The 16,352-nt window shown below is 51.8% G+C and overlaps 1 protein-coding gene across 1 annotated transcript in view; it reads left to right on the forward strand.

Moving 5' to 3' along the window:
* The window catches only part of DNAI1 (dynein axonemal intermediate chain 1), a 39,295-nt gene that overhangs the window by 10,259 nt on the left and 12,684 nt on the right, over positions 1–16,352 (forward strand). The window contains exons 10-13 of the mRNA XM_081804075.1: positions 1,254–1,338; positions 4,856–4,973; positions 5,221–5,264; positions 15,383–15,630. Coding sequence (XP_081660201.1) covers positions 1,254–1,338; positions 4,856–4,973; positions 5,221–5,264; positions 15,383–15,630 — 495 coding nt within the window. The remainder of the gene's footprint in view (positions 1–1,253; positions 1,339–4,855; positions 4,974–5,220; positions 5,265–15,382; positions 15,631–16,352) is intronic.

Here is a 16,352-nt window from a genome sequence, read left to right on the forward strand (position 1 = left end):
GTCTCATTAATGATTTGGATGAATGTACAGAAACAAATGTAAGCTTGTCTGGTCTGAAAGATTAGGACAGGAATGGGAGAAAAGGCTCAGAAACCACAAGTTTAGTCAGAATTAATGAAGAGCTATGTCTGCTCAAGTAGCATAGTATCTATAACAAGGGAGACAGCAGTCCACCACACTGTCCTCAGGGCACATCTAAAACCCTGAGTCTGCCAGGACCAGGCAAGTGTGGTCAGGCTAGTGAGGGACTGGCTTTCTGTGTGGGGCTGAGGGTATGGGACCTGGAGTCCACAGAATTGAGTTTACATCCTCTCTTTGCTACTTATTAGCTGGGTTTTTCTAATCTGTTTCCTCACTGGTAAAGACATCCTAATGATACTTACCTTGCAAAATTGTTGTGAGAACCCAAGATCGTGTACAGATGCTAGTATAGTACAGTGACCCTATGATGCAGGTGATATCCACCTCTGCTATATCATTTGTACTCTAAGACTCAGAGAAGTTAAGTAACTTACCTAAAGTTGCCACCTGGCTCCTAATCCATGGAATGGGAAGGGAATGCAAGTCTGTGTATCTCCAGAAGTCATCCTCTTAACCACTTCCTGATGCTGACACTCCTGGGAAATCTCATTTTCAAGAGCCATGGCCTGGCCCTCTTGAGCCCCTCGAGGGTTACCCATTCAGCTGGTTCCTTCCTGCAGTGGGCAAGGCGTTGGGCTAGGAGTCATTTCTGTCTTGTACTCTCTGTGTACAAGCATATCGCTGCCCCTTCTCTGGGTCTCTATCTCTTCCTCAACTCTTGACTAAATAAGTTGGATCAGAAGCTCTCTGAGGTCTTTAATGGGAGTCTTTGTCATTGCCTGAGATGGTGAAACCTCTCTGTCTCCACTAAAGAAGCCTCTTACCTTTCCTTTTCTATTCATCCCTCCAATACCCTTCCTGGGCTCTCTTCATTGTCCTGTGTTGTACTCCAAGATATGTCTTCTCCAGAACAAGTTCAGAATGAAAGATCATGAGGCAGGCTGTGCCCAGGAGCCCAGGATGGCAGTGCAGACTCCTTATGCCACTTATGATCTGGCATTCCCAAAAGGGGGTAGTGACATGAGCTGGTCCTTGAGGCATGAAGAGATTTCTTTACAGAGCTATCTGGGGTGGGTGGTGTCAGAGAGACAATTGCACATCTGGGCTATGGCTCGAGGCATAACCTTTTTAGGTGCTCGCTATGAGGACCTATGGCCTCTGTATCTCCACAGAGTGATGACATCACCAAAGTGACTCAGGCCGCTAAAATTGTGGAGCGGATGGTCAACCAGAACACATACGATGATGTTGCTCAAGGTAAGATTTGAAGTGCTGGTAACTACTATTATTGCCTGTATTAAAAAATTCCTCATGGGGCACCTGGGTGGCTCAGTTGGTTGAGTGTCCGACTCTTGATTTCGGCCTGGGTAATGATTTCAGGGTCCTGGGATCAAGCCCTATGGACTCTGTGCTCAGTGGGGAGTCTGCTTCTCTCCTTCTCCCTCTCCCTCTGCCACCCCCACCCCGCTCGCAAGTGCTCTCTCTCTGTCTCTGTCTAAAATAAATAAGTAAATCTTTAAAAAAATTCCTCATACAAGGCAAGTATTTGAGTGTCCCATGCTAGGTCTTATAGGTGCAAGGGAAGAAAAACTAATCCTTCCCTCTTCTGGATGTTACTTGGGAAACAAGACATACACAGGTCCACTACAAACAATCAATAAGAAAAAATGGGTCTAGTGATGAGATCTGACAATGGTACAGCAAAAACACCTGCACATTAGTGATCCAATGTCATCTTCCCAACAGCCCATGGAGGCAGAGAGCAGAGAGTATTACCCCTACTTTACACAAGAGGAAGCTAAGTCCAAGGCTACCTGGCTAGTGAATGGCAGAGAGGACCCAAATCTAGGTCTTGAGCTTCCTAATTCTTGTCTCTACTGTGTCCAGCTTGGGGACAATATAAATGCTAGAATGCAGACTGAAACTGCTCTGGGGATTCTCAAGAATGGAGGAAGGGAAATGAGGAATGAGTGGCAGCAGTCAAGGAAGACAGCAGGGAGGGCTAAGCTAGGTGCCAAGGGATAAGCAGAGTTTGAGTGGGAGATTAGCAGAAGGGCAGATGTTCTGGTCAAGGGACAGCATAAGCAGTGACTCGGTGGTGAAAACAAACTGGAATGGACTCTGAGGACAAAGGGCAGCAGGCTCAGTGACTCAAACAGGGGTCTGTTGGAAAGTAGTGAGAGTTCAGGCTACAGAGGTGGTTGGAGCCAGCTGATGAAGGGCCTGGAATATCTCAGGGAATCTGAGCTTTTTCTGCAGAGAGTTCAAAGAACACAGCCCAGTGAGAGCATGAGTGGAGAAGGATGTGATTGGGCAGAATACAGGGACATAGACGAAGATGAGGTTCAGGTGTGGGGTAGAATGGGCCTCATCACACTTTTCCAGGGGATGGAGAAAAGGAAGCATTTATAATAGAGAAAAACCAGCATGAGCATTCCCTGGGAACGGCCTATGTACTGGGCATTGTGTTGTGCAATTTACATGTATTACTTTATATCATCCTGACATCCACACTGCCAGGTGAATACCATTATTCTCTCCATTTTATGGGTGAGAAATTTGGGCTATTGCCACTTGTTCAAAACCACAGCTAGTATGAGGAGTGAGTGGAGCCATCAGGACTTGAACACAGGCCCCTTGGATCCATAGCCTAGGCACTTGAGCACAAGGCTACAGAGCCACTGAGCTGGAAGAGACATTCAATAAGTCTATGCTGGTGATTAATTAGTGATGAAGTGAAGAAAGAGATTGATTCAGAGATGCTTAAATCCTGGGGGCCTGGGAAATTCTGGGGTCTTTGACAGAGCCAGGGAAACAGAATCCTTCCTGCAGCATGAACAGCACGTTCCCAAGTGGCTTGTATTTCCCTAAGAGGTTGTGCATTTATTTGGAGCAGCTGCCTCCCCAAAAGTTGGCAGCTCCTCCCTGCTGGCCGGTCTCCTTTGCCGACAGCCTAGGGCTCTTCTTGGTGACTTGATGCTCATTGCTCACCCATGGGACATAGAAACCAGGGCTGCCAAGACCAGCCATCTAAACAAGCCCCCTTGTTATCATTCAGGCTGGAAAACGACCTTGAGTGCTTTTCAAAGCTGTCAAAGTACACAGCAGCTGTGAATGAATTTGTCACTCACACAGCTTGGCTTCCTGAAACCCAGCTTCTGCCACCAGCCCACCAAAGGGCTGCAAACACGATTAATATCCATGGAGAAATTGGCCTTGGTGAACCTTTTTCATTTATAAGAACACAATCACATACAAATGCATTGAACTTCGATTTTTTTTAATTGCATACTCTTTTCCCTTTGGGAAAGTCTAATCATGAAGAAGTGAAAACAGAGAAGTGTTACCAATTAATCTCCTCTCTGAAATGAGGTATTTTCAAAGATAGCCTAAGCTCAGGGATCTCTGATATGATCAAGGCTTATGCCTCTGATCACTCTAATTTTGTTTTTTGTTTTTTGGGTTTTTTCGTTCTGAGACATTTCTGAGGTTTGAATGTGGTCCCCCAACCTCAAGGCTGGGGCAGTGCCTGGGCATGTCCTTGACCATGTTGGATGAGAGGATTCATTTTCTAAAGGGTCACCCCTGGTTGGAAAAAAAGATTGAGAAATTTTTCACTCCTGGTGATTTATTTCATTGCATTCTTTGAACAGTCATTGGGTGTCTGCTCTGTGGCTGGCATGATGCTAGGCACTGCGAGTCCAGAGATGATTGTAACATGCTGCCTGCTCCCCAGGAGCTGTCTGGTAGGGGAGACGGGCAAAGGATGGATAGAAGCAACACAGCGTGACAGACATTTTAGTAGAGAAGAGGCAGGGCTGGAATGGAGGAAGAGATGAATTCTGCTCAACAAGAAAATGAGGGCCTCACGGAGGAGAAGGAGTTTAATCTGGATCTGCAGTGAGTGAGAGTTTGCCAGGAAGATGGCAGAGCAGGACATTCTAGACACTATTTGATATAGAGGTTACGTGAACTCCTGACTGGAAATGACATGGCGGTCATGGCCTGGAGCCTTGGTTTGACCAGGAAGCGTGTGCAAGGGAAGCCACTGAGGGGTTTTCAGTGTGGTGGAGGAGGTGCTGTGGTGAGGTGGTTTACCTGTTCTCACTCAGGTAGCTCTGTGGAGCACGGACTGGAGGAGGAATTACTGGAGGTGGGGAGACCAGTTAGGAGGAGGGGGTAATAATCCCGGTGATGGCTCTTGGGGCCTGGGCAGTGGCTATGGGTTTGGAGAGAAGTGAATGGATGAAAAAAAGTCATCAGAAGGAAAATATGAGAGATGATGAAAAGAGATCAGTCAAGGATTACCAGGTTTCTTGTTTAGCCAAGTGACAAGAGAAATGGAGCTTCTACCTAAGTTAGAGGAAATGGGAGGCAGAGATGATTTAGGGCAGGAGATGAACTTGAGTTCAGAGAACCCATTTCAGGGATCCAGGCAGCTTCACCACAGCAGGGCTTAGGGGCAGATATGAAGATGGACAAACTTGGGATTTTACCTATGAGGACATGGCTACTTTATTGTAAATTGCCCCCAATAACAGTGATGACCGTAACAATAACACATATAGAGAGCTTACTATGCGCCAAGTATTTTCCTAAGGACTTTACATGTATTAACAATCCTTATGACAGTCCTTTGAGATAGGTACTATTACTGTTCCCACTTTGAAACACAGAGTTTGTTTTGGCCAAGGAGGTACAGACAGAAAGTGGCAGACCTGGGTTTGCCATAAAATGGCAGTCCTGGGGCTGATTCAGCCGGGGTGTGTTTAAGATTTTAAGTACTACGAGGATGCCGCCGACGAATACCGAGACCAGGAGGGTACGCTGCTGCCACTCTGGAAGTTCCAAAACGACAAAGCCAAGCGCCTGGCTGTCACCGCCCTCTGCTGGTGAGTGTAGACATTGCAGCAACCCGAGAGCCCCTGAGCGCCTGAGCCCGGCACTTCTACCGCATTTAACCACCCTGAGGATGACACCGAGCATTATAGAAAAAAGGGACTGGGATTCTTATGGGATTGTGGGATCAGCCCAGGTCTCTAAAGTCAACAGTAGATGTCTGCAGTGTAGTTAGGCACCAGTGTTCAGGGGAAGGCCATGTTCATTTCCTGGGCCAATGGGTTCATATTTCTTTTGCAGGAATCCAAAGTACAATGACCTGTTTGCGGTGGGACATGGCTCCTGTAAGTAATCGGGCTATTTGTTCATTTGCTCACTCAACCAGCAAACATTTAAGTACCTATTCAGTGCAAAGCTCTTTGCGAGGTGTGAAAGAAGTAAAGAAGTAAGATGACTGAGATATAGTCACTGCCCTCAGGGGCTCACAGTCCAATGGGGAAGACAGACAATCATACCAACAGTTAGCGCTGGGTGAAGGACTATGCCAAAGTGAGCCTTGAAGGTATTATTGTGGTGAAGAAAGAGGGGAGAGCACTTCTGGTAGAGGAACCAGCCTATGCAAAGGTCCGGAGGCACAAGAGATATGGGAGGAAAAGAAGCTGTTGAGAGAGCCAGGGTTGGCCCCCAAAGGGCTTGGTAAGTCATTTCAAGAAGCTTGGAAATTCTTCTGAGGGCAGTCTTATGACATTCTCCTGAGGGGACATCACTGAAGGAATTTGAGAAGGGCAGGGACAGAACCAGAGCAGGGGGAAATTGCAGGCATGAGCCTGGGGGCTGGGAAACCACTTAGGAGACTGATGAGGCTCCCCCGGAAGAGATGGCAGGACCTGGACCACGACTATGGCGTGGGAATGGAGAAGTGGGTTTGGGAAGCTTGAGAAGGTAGACTGGACCAGACCTGGGGAGAGACTGGAGGTGAGGCTGAGAGAGGGAACGTTCCTGATCTGGCCCCAGAGCAGGCAGGGATGGGGGCAGGTGCTTGATGTTCATCACTTGGCCCCTGGGCCCCGGGAGACCACTATTGTCCAGGCTGTTCCTGCCCCTGCCATGCTGTCCTTATCCCCGCGGCAGGAGGCAGCTTTGTGGTAACTGTGTGGTAGTTTGCTTTCCCTTCATGTTCCGCGTTCCCTGAAGAAGCCCCTACCTCCGCGCTAGGCTGGACATTCCCCCTTCCTAACGGGAGAGGGCCCCATACTTCATGTTAGCCGAAGCTCCCCAGGCTAACAGCATGTTCTCTGGCTGGGAGGATCAGTATCTATGAACAGAAAAACCCTTCCATTCTCTAAGCTTCTGCTGGCTGGCAGACATGCAAGCTCCTGGTCTCTACCCCTCAGACCGCCGGTGCACCCAGCCCATTCTTTGACCAGGGTTGGGGAGTGGGAGGGAGGGCAAGGAGGAGTTGGTGTTTATTATTCCTCTCAGGGAGGAGACCTTGGAGCTGCTCCCAGTCTCGTGGTCTGCCTTTGAGGATGCCCTAAATGCCCGCTTTGTGTCCCCGCTCCTGGGGGTGGGCTGCTGCCAAGCTGGAAGCTCCCTCCCCCTCTGGCAGGGAACTAGCACATTCCTCCCTCTCTGCTGCAGCTACTGGGCCTGGAACGGGGCCTGGGGGCTGGGCAGGCCCTCCCAGGAGTGGGTGTGGACCCCCTATGAGGCTGATCTCAGCTCAGGCTCTCTGCCCAGGCCTGAAGCGGGGGTGAGGGAGGCTCCCTAGCAGGCAGGAGGAGAAACTGCCTCAGTTCTAGCCCCATCCTCCTTTCACCCAGGCCAGAAGCAGGGTCAGCTGGTTGGGCTCATGCAGAGGCTGTGCACGGGGGCCGCTTTAGCCAGGAGTGGTGGAGAAGAGTAAGCCACCCTCAGGAATAGATGACTCCGAGTCTGGCAGGCCTCCCTTAGGCTCCTAAAGGAGCCTCCTTTAGGCAAGCACGCACCCAGGAAGGGTCTCTTTGGCCCTTGCTGGCCACATCCACACGCCTGGGTAGCACCAGTCAGTTGTAGAACTTCTGGCTGAAGGGGTACCGCCCGGTGGTGAGACCTGGGGCCAGAAGCTGCTCTGAGTCTTGGTTTCCATGTTGGTGGCCTGAAGAGACTGACACCTGCCAGACCTCTGTCCCAGGGCTGTTGCTAAACTCACTTGAAAGAAAAGCAAATGGGCCCCCGTGAACTCTAGGAACCGCCCACATATAAAGGACAGTCATTGCTGATTGGTCTGTCGTTCTGTCCCCTAGCTTTCCTGCACGACTCTCAGGTGACCTAAGCAGAAAGAGGGGCTGGGAGGCGGAGGAGAATGAGACAAGGCCCCTGCCTACTCTAGAGAGCAGGCCCCAGGAGCGGCAGGGTGCTACTTGCTGTTGCTGCCACTGACCCAGGGGTTACTGACCCGCTCGCACACGGGCTTCTTTCTCCAGTGCCTTGCATAGCTCGGCAGCACTCTGCAGAGGCCTGAGCAGAGCCAGGCTGAGCTGGGACTCAGAAGGGCTCCTGCATTCACTTCTGAGGTCACCTCTGGGAGTCCTGTGATCTCAGGTGCCCAGATGCCCCCCTGGAAGGAAGAGGGCCAAGCTGAGGCAGGCCAAGGGCATGCTAGTCACTGGATGAGGTCACTGCAAGGAGCTGCTGGCTCACCAGCATCCATCACACTGTCTCTGGAAACGCCCAGATGCCAGCCTCCTATCATCAGACTTTGCCTCATGCAGACAAACACTGGAGGAAGAATTGGGGTTTGCTGTTGGATTTGACCCTGATGAGCTCAGCCTAGGCCTCCTTTTGCCTGGAATTCCCAGATATTTATTCTATAGCCCAGCTAAGAAGGACTTTGGCAGGGGTAGGCACATACCTACCAAGGACTGGGGCCAGTCTCCTATTTGGGCACAGAGCAGGCATGCTGGAGCCAGGCCAGGCCAGGAGCAAGTGGGTGGGGGAAAGGGAGTCCAGGCACCTGCCCGCTGTAGCTCAGAAGCACCTGCCTTCCCTGTGTGGCTGCTGGCGGGGAGGCGGTGGGCATGTCAAGCTGCATATAAGGCAGAGACTGGGGTGCCCCTTAGGGCCAGGCTCCGTGTCTCAACTGAGTGGAGAAGGACACTGTCAGCAGGTGAAAGCACACGGAGGAACGCTGGCGGGCAAGGGAAAGTAGTTTAGGAAGGGGCGGCCCATGGGACAAAGTGGGGATGCAATTATATCGGCCTGCTGCACTGAAGGGGTCCTTTCCAGCCCATTAGCCAGCTGATAGCAGGGAAATGGGAACTCCTCGTGGTCTGTTAGGCAGGGATGGTGGAAGAGATCCTGGACACTCTGTGTGGTCCTGAGTGGCTCACAGGAGATGAGGGGGAAGCCGCCCAGCGGGCCACGTCTAAGAAAGACAGAGGAGCCTGCTGTCCCTCAGCCCAGCCTCCCTCTAGGGTCAGCCCTCCAGAGGGGCCAAAGTCGGGCCCCGAGCCCTAGCATGGAACACTTTCCCCCTCTGTCCCATCACATCCTGGCCCCTCTCTGAGCCTGCCGAGGCCAGAGACACACTTGTAGGGATTTAAATCTTTCCTGATCGTTTATTTGTCAGCTTCACTAATTAAGCAGTGTTAATTTCATTTACCGAAAATGGAAATTCATCCACCTCATTTCTCCCCGTTCATCCTCCACACACAAAATCCATCACTCCTCAGCTGCAGGCTGCGTAAAATTTACAGGACTAATTATGTTGTCAGGTCTCTTTGTAAATACAGCCCGTAAAGGCCACTGTGCTTGCCGGGTTGTAGTGCAGGGCATTCCCGTTGTTAGTGTAATTACTGGTTAGTTATTTAGGTTCTCAAATGTTTGCCTCATTGTCCCTAAGTCAAATTAAATGTCCCGCTTGATGGATTCTGTCTCCACGGCCTTACTCTTATTTCCCACACTGTTTAAATATGACTTCTTATCGGAGCAAAGTGCTCAGCCCAGCTGCCTGAGAGGCTGAACCCAGCCTGGCAGCACGGCCTCTGGGCCAGGCCGGAGGTTTGGAACCCTCTAGCACTGATGCCCTTTCCTGGTGAGCCCTGGGATAGTCCCCTGCCTTTGGAGACTGTGAAAATCCTAACCCAAAGGGCATTTCTGTTGCTGGAGTCCAAGGTGGCAGGACTGGGTGTGGGAAGCTGAGGGAGGGTTTCATTATTGTCATTAGAAGAGCTGGGGATCATTGCATCCATCCCCCTGACTTCTAGAGACACTGTTTCCAAACCATCCCAGGAAAAAGTACCATCTCTGGGGCTTCTCCCTCTGATTCCTCAAAGTAGAGTTTGGGCCAAACCTCCCGGAACGCCTACTACATTTGTTTCCCATTGCTACTGGAACAAATTGCTACAAACATAATGGCTTAAAACAACAACTATCTATTATTGTCCAGTTCTGGGGGTCAGATGTCTAAAATGGGTTTTGCTGAGGAAAGTCAATTGTCAGCAGGGCTTCATTCCTTTTAGAGGCTCTAGGGGAACATCCATGTCCCTGCCTTTTCCAGCTTCTAGAAGCTGCCCACATTCCATGGCTTGTGGCCCCCTTCCAGCCAGCAATCACGTTATTCTGACACCTGCTTCTCTCCTCAACCTCCTTCTCTGACTCTTTCGCCTCCCTTCTTCCCTTATAAGAACCCCTGTGATTGGGGCGCCTGGGTGGCTCAGTTGGGCGACTGCCTTCGGCTCAGGTCATGATCCTGGAGTCCCGGGATCGAGTCCCGCATGGGGCTCCCTGCTCAGCAGGGGGTCTGCTTCTCCCTCTGACCCGCTTCCCTCTCGTGCTCTCTGTCTCTCATTCTCTCTCTCAAATAAATAAATAAAATCTTAAAAAAAAAAAAAAAAAAGAACCCCTGTGATTACACTGAGTCCACTCAGATAATCCAGGATAATCTCAGGGTCTTTAACTTAATTACATCTGCAAAATCCCTTTTGCCTGCTAAGTAACATAGTTATGGTTCTAGGGATTAGGACATGGATGCCTCAGGGGGTGTTACTCTGCTGACCACAGCTCCCCTCCAAATGAGTCTTGCATGACTTAATAAGGGAATCATTAAACGGCTGCTGCCTTGGAGTCAGCCATGGGCTGGACTCATTGGGAAGCCACAGTAGGAGAGGGGGAGGCCTGCTGTCTGAGGCTGGCTCGGTAACCTGTCCCTGCAGCTTGGCATCTACTTCCCTCTGACCACTTACCTGGCTTTAGCCTGGTACCCCAACATGCCTTCTGTCTGCCTTGCCTTCCCCGAATCCCGAGCAAGGGCCCGGGCTTCTCCTGACAGCCAGAACTCTCTAGAGTGGCCCCCTGTGATCTAGAGTTATTACTTGCTGGGCAGGGGTAGAGCTCTGGGACTGAGCAACACCCCCCACCCAGTGGTTGCCAGTTCAAGAAGACATCCGTCCACGCTCCTCACTGGGCACGACTCTGCCAGGGCCCTACCACAGGGAGCTGAGGGAGGGAGAGCTTTGGTCTATGGTGGAATTGAGCCCCTCCGCCCCTGAGACCATGGCTTTCTGAGAGCTGCCAGAACAGGTTCTATTAGGGGGTTGACTCTCCTTCCCAGAATCTTGTGGATCATTGAAGGCCAGAGTCAGGGAGGCTTTAGAGATTATCCAGCAGAGCAGGGGTAGCAAGAGGCAACCCTCCCAATGGAGAGAGTAAACCTGCTGGGCTAACCCATGCTCACTCCATCCTTTGATGGAGCCTCTGTGGCAGGCTGAGGAAAAGACTTGTTCATGGGGCGCCTGGGTGGCTCAGTCGTTAAGCGTCTGCCTCCGGCTCAGGTCATGATCCCAGGGTCCTGGGATCGAGCCCCGCATCGGGCTCCCTGCTCGGCCAGGAGCCTGCTTCTCCCTCTCCCACTCCCCCTGCTTGTGTTCCCTCTCTAGCTGTCTCTCTCTCTCTCTCTGTCAAATAAATAAAATAAAATCTTAAAAAAAAAAAAAAAAGACTTGTTCATGACCACCTGTAATAATGACATATAGGTAGAGAAGAGTGGAGGGGACCCAAACACAGAGGAGAAGCTGAATAATCTGGAAGGCTTCCTGGAGAAGGGCAAGAGCATAAAGTGGAGCTAAGGCCAAGCCAGAACCTTCTCCCTCTGTCTCAGAGTCTCAGACCAGGTGGTTTCTCTCTCTCTCTGTTTCTCCGTTCCTCCCCTCCCTCTTTTCTTCTCTCTTCCCTTCCTCTTTCTCTTCCTTTATTCCTCCTCTCCTTCTACCTAGCCATATTTACTTACTGAAATCCAGTAGCCTGGTGGACCCTGGAATTCCTCACTGGCCCCAGACTTCAGAGTCTTTCCCTCTTCATACAATGGAGTGTGGGGTTGGGGGCTCCCAACTGTGTCACTGGACGGACCCTCCAGTCCTACTTTGAGGAACCAGGGAATTTGTGGTATTCAGGACAAAGTATCCCGGGGCTCAGGGCCCAGGGCTCTGTAAGCCTTGAGCCTGATGAGATTCTAGTCTCCACTGGGAACTGAGGAACTAAAGATGACCCCTTGATGCCAATCTTGTACTGGGACTCCTGGTGGGTGGCATTGTACTGAGAATGTTGGAGAGCCGAGCAATGATGTCCTAGGTTGCTGGTGACCTGGTTGGTGATATCATACCGGGAACGTTGGAGAGCTGGGTAATGATCACTAAACAAATCACTAGGACTGCTGGTTACCTAAGTGAAGATATCACATGGGGATCCCTGGTGGCCTCAGTAGTGATGTCATTTTAGGACTTCTGGAAGACAAGATGATGATCTCATGCTGCTAATGTTGGAGGTTTGGGCTGTGATGTCACACTGGGTACACTCAGAGAATGAAATAGTGAGGTCTCAGGGGCCACTGGAGTCAGGGATGAGAACATCTAGAATAAGATGGAGTGGAGAGGAAGCCCCAGTTAAATGAGAGTTTTCCGTGTTTTCCCACTGTGGTTTGGCAGACAGAACCTTGAACTGGAATTCAGGAAACACACAGTCTAGTCTTGATTAGAAACTGTGATCTTGGGGCACCTGGGTGGCTCAGTCGTTAAGCGTCTGCCTTCGGCTCAGGTCATGATCCCAGGGTCCTGGGATCGAGCCCCGCATCGGGCTCCTTCTCAGCGGGAAGCCTGCTTCTCCCTTTTCCACTCCCCCTGCTTGTGTTCCTGCTCTCACGATCTCTCTCTCTGTCAAATAAATAAAATCTTTAAAAAAAAAAAGAAAAAGAAAAAGAAACTGTGATCTTGGGGCGCCTGACTGGCTCAGTCAGTGAAACACGATACGAGACTCCTCATCTCAGGGTAGTGAGTTCAAGCCCCACATTGGGTGTAGAGCTTACTTTACAAAAAAAGAAAGAAGAGATCGTGATCTTCATGTCAGAAGGGCTCATTTGGTTGCAAGTAACAGAGACCACCAGGGGCAGGCTAAGAAGCAGAGGCTTATTGTCAGGAGCATGTGGCCTAGGAACTCAGGCAGGATCTAAGGTCTTAGTGTGATTGATTGTTATCTGTGTCCCTGTCTCTTGAAATCCATGCTTCTCTCTGCCAGAAGTTTCCCTTATCCTGTGTGACTGCCCTGTCCCTTATACACTCTCTAGTCCAGATTCTGGAGAGACTAGACCGGCATTGCCAGTCACCACCACCCCCTTAGGTCTGGTGTCCCCTTCCTTTCTCCACCACATAAAGACCAGATCAGTGCAGGGTAACTTCAGCTATAAACAAGATATTGCATGAGGCAAACACCATGTGATGGGTCTGATGCAGCCGGGCACACCATTTCTCCCTTCTGGCCTCAGTTTACCCCGCTATAAAAATCGGGAGCCAAAGCCCAGCCTCTAGTCTCAGGGGTTCTGTGAGCAGGTCAGAGATGTCCTCACTACAGAGTTATTAAACCAGACTAGGGTTTCTTACCCCACTTTTCCGGTTTCACTGGTCATGAAGACTCTGTACACATGCAGGGGCGGGTGGTCACTGCTGTCCCTTGACGGGCCAGGTCCCATGCCACATCAGGACCAAGTGTGAGGGTCATACCCACCTTGGCCCCTTGGTGAAGTAAGGAGAGCTTCTGAGTCTTCAGTCCAACATCAGTCACCGCCTACTCACCCTTTCCTTCACTTGTTTGCTTACCCACTCACCTGTGTGCCTACCCACTCATCCTCTGTCAGTCTTGCCCAGCATCAAGGACAGACTGCACATTAAGGGCATCAAGAGTTCACCTGTGTCCTGGTGGTTACCACTCACTCCCCATTGAGGGGTTGGCCTCATTCAGCTGCAGGGTCTGCCTCTCTCCTCACACGAGGCGCCACTGAGGGCAAGCCCACATCTGCAGTGGAGTGTCTCTGTCCCTGCCAGGGTCCAGCCCAAGGGGAGGCCCAGTCAGGTGCTCAGGATTTGTGGGATGAACAAAAGGAGCTACTAATGAGTCTCACACTGCCCAGTTCAAGCCCTGCATGATCTGGGTGGGACAGATAACTTCCTTCAGCAGCTGCAAATTTCTCCCTTGCAGGGTCAGCCCTTGGGGCCTACCCAGGAGGAGTCCTACAGGGTAAGGGACTGCCAGCTCCCCACACCATCTGAAGGCCAGTTCCTACTGGCTTTGAGGTAGTGTCAGGCATAGAGTGACCCACCTGGCTCTGGGGGATCTGGAAGCCCCCAGCTCCTCCTCTTTGTGAGAGGCTTGCTTTCTCCAGAGCAGAAACACTTTCCTTCCTCAACCATGGTGTGACGTTCCCATGGCTCCAGTTGGATCCTGGCACCTTCCACTGGAGGAGCAACTCCCTCCTGGCACATGAAGCCTCCTTTGCAAGGGATGGGGGTGAGGGGAGGGGTTCCCAACAGGAATCCCAGAGCTGGTAAGGATTAGTAAGGGAATGTGGGCTCCCGCACAGAGAACTGCTCTGGTGGGCATGTCAGCTTGCCTCAGTTTCCAGCTCTACCCACCTCAGGCCAGCCTGGCTCCTGGCTGCACCCTGCTCCCTAGTCCTGGCTCCCAGTAAGCACCAAGTGGTGTTTGCAGAGTGCCTGGGGTGGGAATATTTGGTAACTCGTTGTAGCCAAGCTCATCCCCAGAGCCCAGGGAACCCAACCCAGACTGTCCCTGAACCCAGCCCAGGCACTTCCTCCCTTGAGTAAGGGACAGCATTAGAAATAAAACAGAGGGTCACCTGGGTGCTGCAGTCAGTTGAGCGTCCAGCTCTTGGTTTCCACTCAGGTCATGATCTTAGGGTCATGAGATCAAGCCCCACACTGGGCTCCGGGCTAAGCACGGAGTCTGCTTGGGATTCTCTCTCCTTCTCCCTCTGCCCCTCCCACTTATGTTCTCTCTCTCTCTAAAAATAAGTAAATAAATCTTAAAAAGAGAGAGAATAAAAGGAAGGGAAGGGAAGGGAAAGGGAAAGGGAAAGAGAAAGGAAATAAGACAGGAAGAATGACTCAGCAAAATTAGTCCGGGTGGGGTGGCCTCCCTATTTTTCCCATGCATGGGCTCGAGACCTCAGGACTGGCCACTTTGTCTAGAGGGCCTAGGCTTGCAGTTGCCAGGGGCAAAAGAGGTAGCCCTGGTGGGGGGTGGGGGGGGTGGAGAGCCATCATCTCATGTAGAAGTTTCCCTTAGCAGGGGGTCCTCAAGATGGGGTCTGCTCTAGACTTCCTCCTCTTCTGAGCTTGGGAAGGGTCCTGGACTGATGGTAGCAGGAGAGCTGGACTTGAGGGCTTGGATTCTGTTCAGTGACTACCTTATCAGGATGGGAGCCATGTGAGCAGAGGATGAAAGAGAGAGGGAGGCTCTCCCCTGACATGGGGTGGGCAGGGAGGAGGGCCTCTGCTGAGTGGTCTGCTGTTGATCACCAAAAGCTGTGCTCGAGCCTGAAGGGTCACACAGTGGCCTGTGGAAGCCTGGCTGGCTGTCCTGGGACTTCTCGATTCTGGGAGCGTGCCTGGCTAGGACACAGGCTGCAGCTGGGGATTGTGGGGAGAGAGGGTATGAGAAGATGCCCAAGAGGCAGCTAGTTTGGAACTCCTATAGAGGATTCCATGTTAGTCCAAACTGAACTCCTGTCCTGGGCTGGGCTGGGGAAAATATGGGCATCATCCAGGACAACAACCTGCCCCTAGGCCGGGCCTCTGAGCCCTCTCTGAGGTTACTGCTTCTTCCCAAGCCCACACACATTCTTCACCTAGCAACTCTTTGAGCCTGCATCCCTCTTTCCTGTACCCCAGGGAGAATAAAGAGAATGACGACTGCCCGTCCCTCAGATAAGCCTGGTCACCTTTTCCTCCCATAAACCCTAAGAAGGGGGAAGCCAAGTCTCATGATTCCCTTTCTGAGACAGAGAAGATGAGGCCGGGAGAGGAACCCCCGGCTCTCTGACAAGCACAGCCAGCCGGTCTTGTCCACCCCGTGGGGGAGGGGCACGGGTGCAGCTGAACCCTCCCACCACAGCCTGGCATCTTCCCTGCGACAGATGACTTCATGAAGCAGAGCCGGGGCATGTTGCTGCTCTACAGCATGAAGAACCCCAGCTTCCCCGAGTATATCTTCAGCAGTGAGAGTGGCATCATGTGTCTCGACATGCACGCGGACCACCCCTACCTGGTGGTGGTGGGCCACTACGACGGTAACGTGGCCGTTTACAACCTCAAGAAGCCCCACTCCCAGCCTTCCTTCCACAGCTCAGCCAAGTCTGGCAAGCACACGGACCCTGTGTGGCAGGTCAGCCTCGAACCAGGGTGGGAGAAGCGGGGATGGAACCCCTGGAGGAGGGACCTTGGGGAGGACAGGCCACAGGCAAGGGGATGGGGATGACAGCTTAGAGGCCAAGGAGCTGGGTGTGTGAAGGGGCAGAGAGGGGCAGGAGGTGGTAGTTGGGAGGTGAGGGGTCTGAGGCTGCAGAGCTGCTATCAGGAGGGCCCCTCTCTGCTAAGGCTCTCTTAGGTGCAGCGGTCAGGGACTCGTAGCCCATGGCTGGAAGACTCGAAGGCCTGACGGGCCTCTGCTGAGTCTGTCAAGGGCTCCTGTTCCCTGCGTATGGGCTTCCTCAACTCCCCACCAGGGCTTTCCTCTGCCATCTGGGCTAGATTTGGAGCAACTCCCAGACAGGGGTAGATGCTGCACTCTGTCTGCCCTCTGGGCGGGGCTTGTAAGGCCTGGTAGGTAAGGTCTGTCCCTGAGGCCTCTCTAGCATCCTTCTTCTCCAGACAGGCATAGGCTGGGACCATTACCCTGCCACTGGAGCTAGATTTCACCCTATGTCTCCCATCTGGTTGCACTGGGAGTGGATTTCAACGTTTCATCTTCAGAAAGTCTCTTAGCTCTGGCTTTGTAGACCTTCCCTTACTGTATTCCAAAAGTCCCCCTCCTTCTGGGGCTGTGAACCCTTACCCACAGGCAGGTCTGGGCAAATCTAAGGAGGGATTTCTTTTTTTTTTTTTTTT

Source organism: Leptonychotes weddellii, chromosome 14 (genome assembly GCF_054177405.1).
Source record: "Leptonychotes weddellii isolate Sample4059 chromosome 14, ASM5417740v2, whole genome shotgun sequence".
NCBI lineage: Eukaryota > Metazoa > Chordata > Mammalia > Carnivora > Phocidae > Leptonychotes > Leptonychotes weddellii.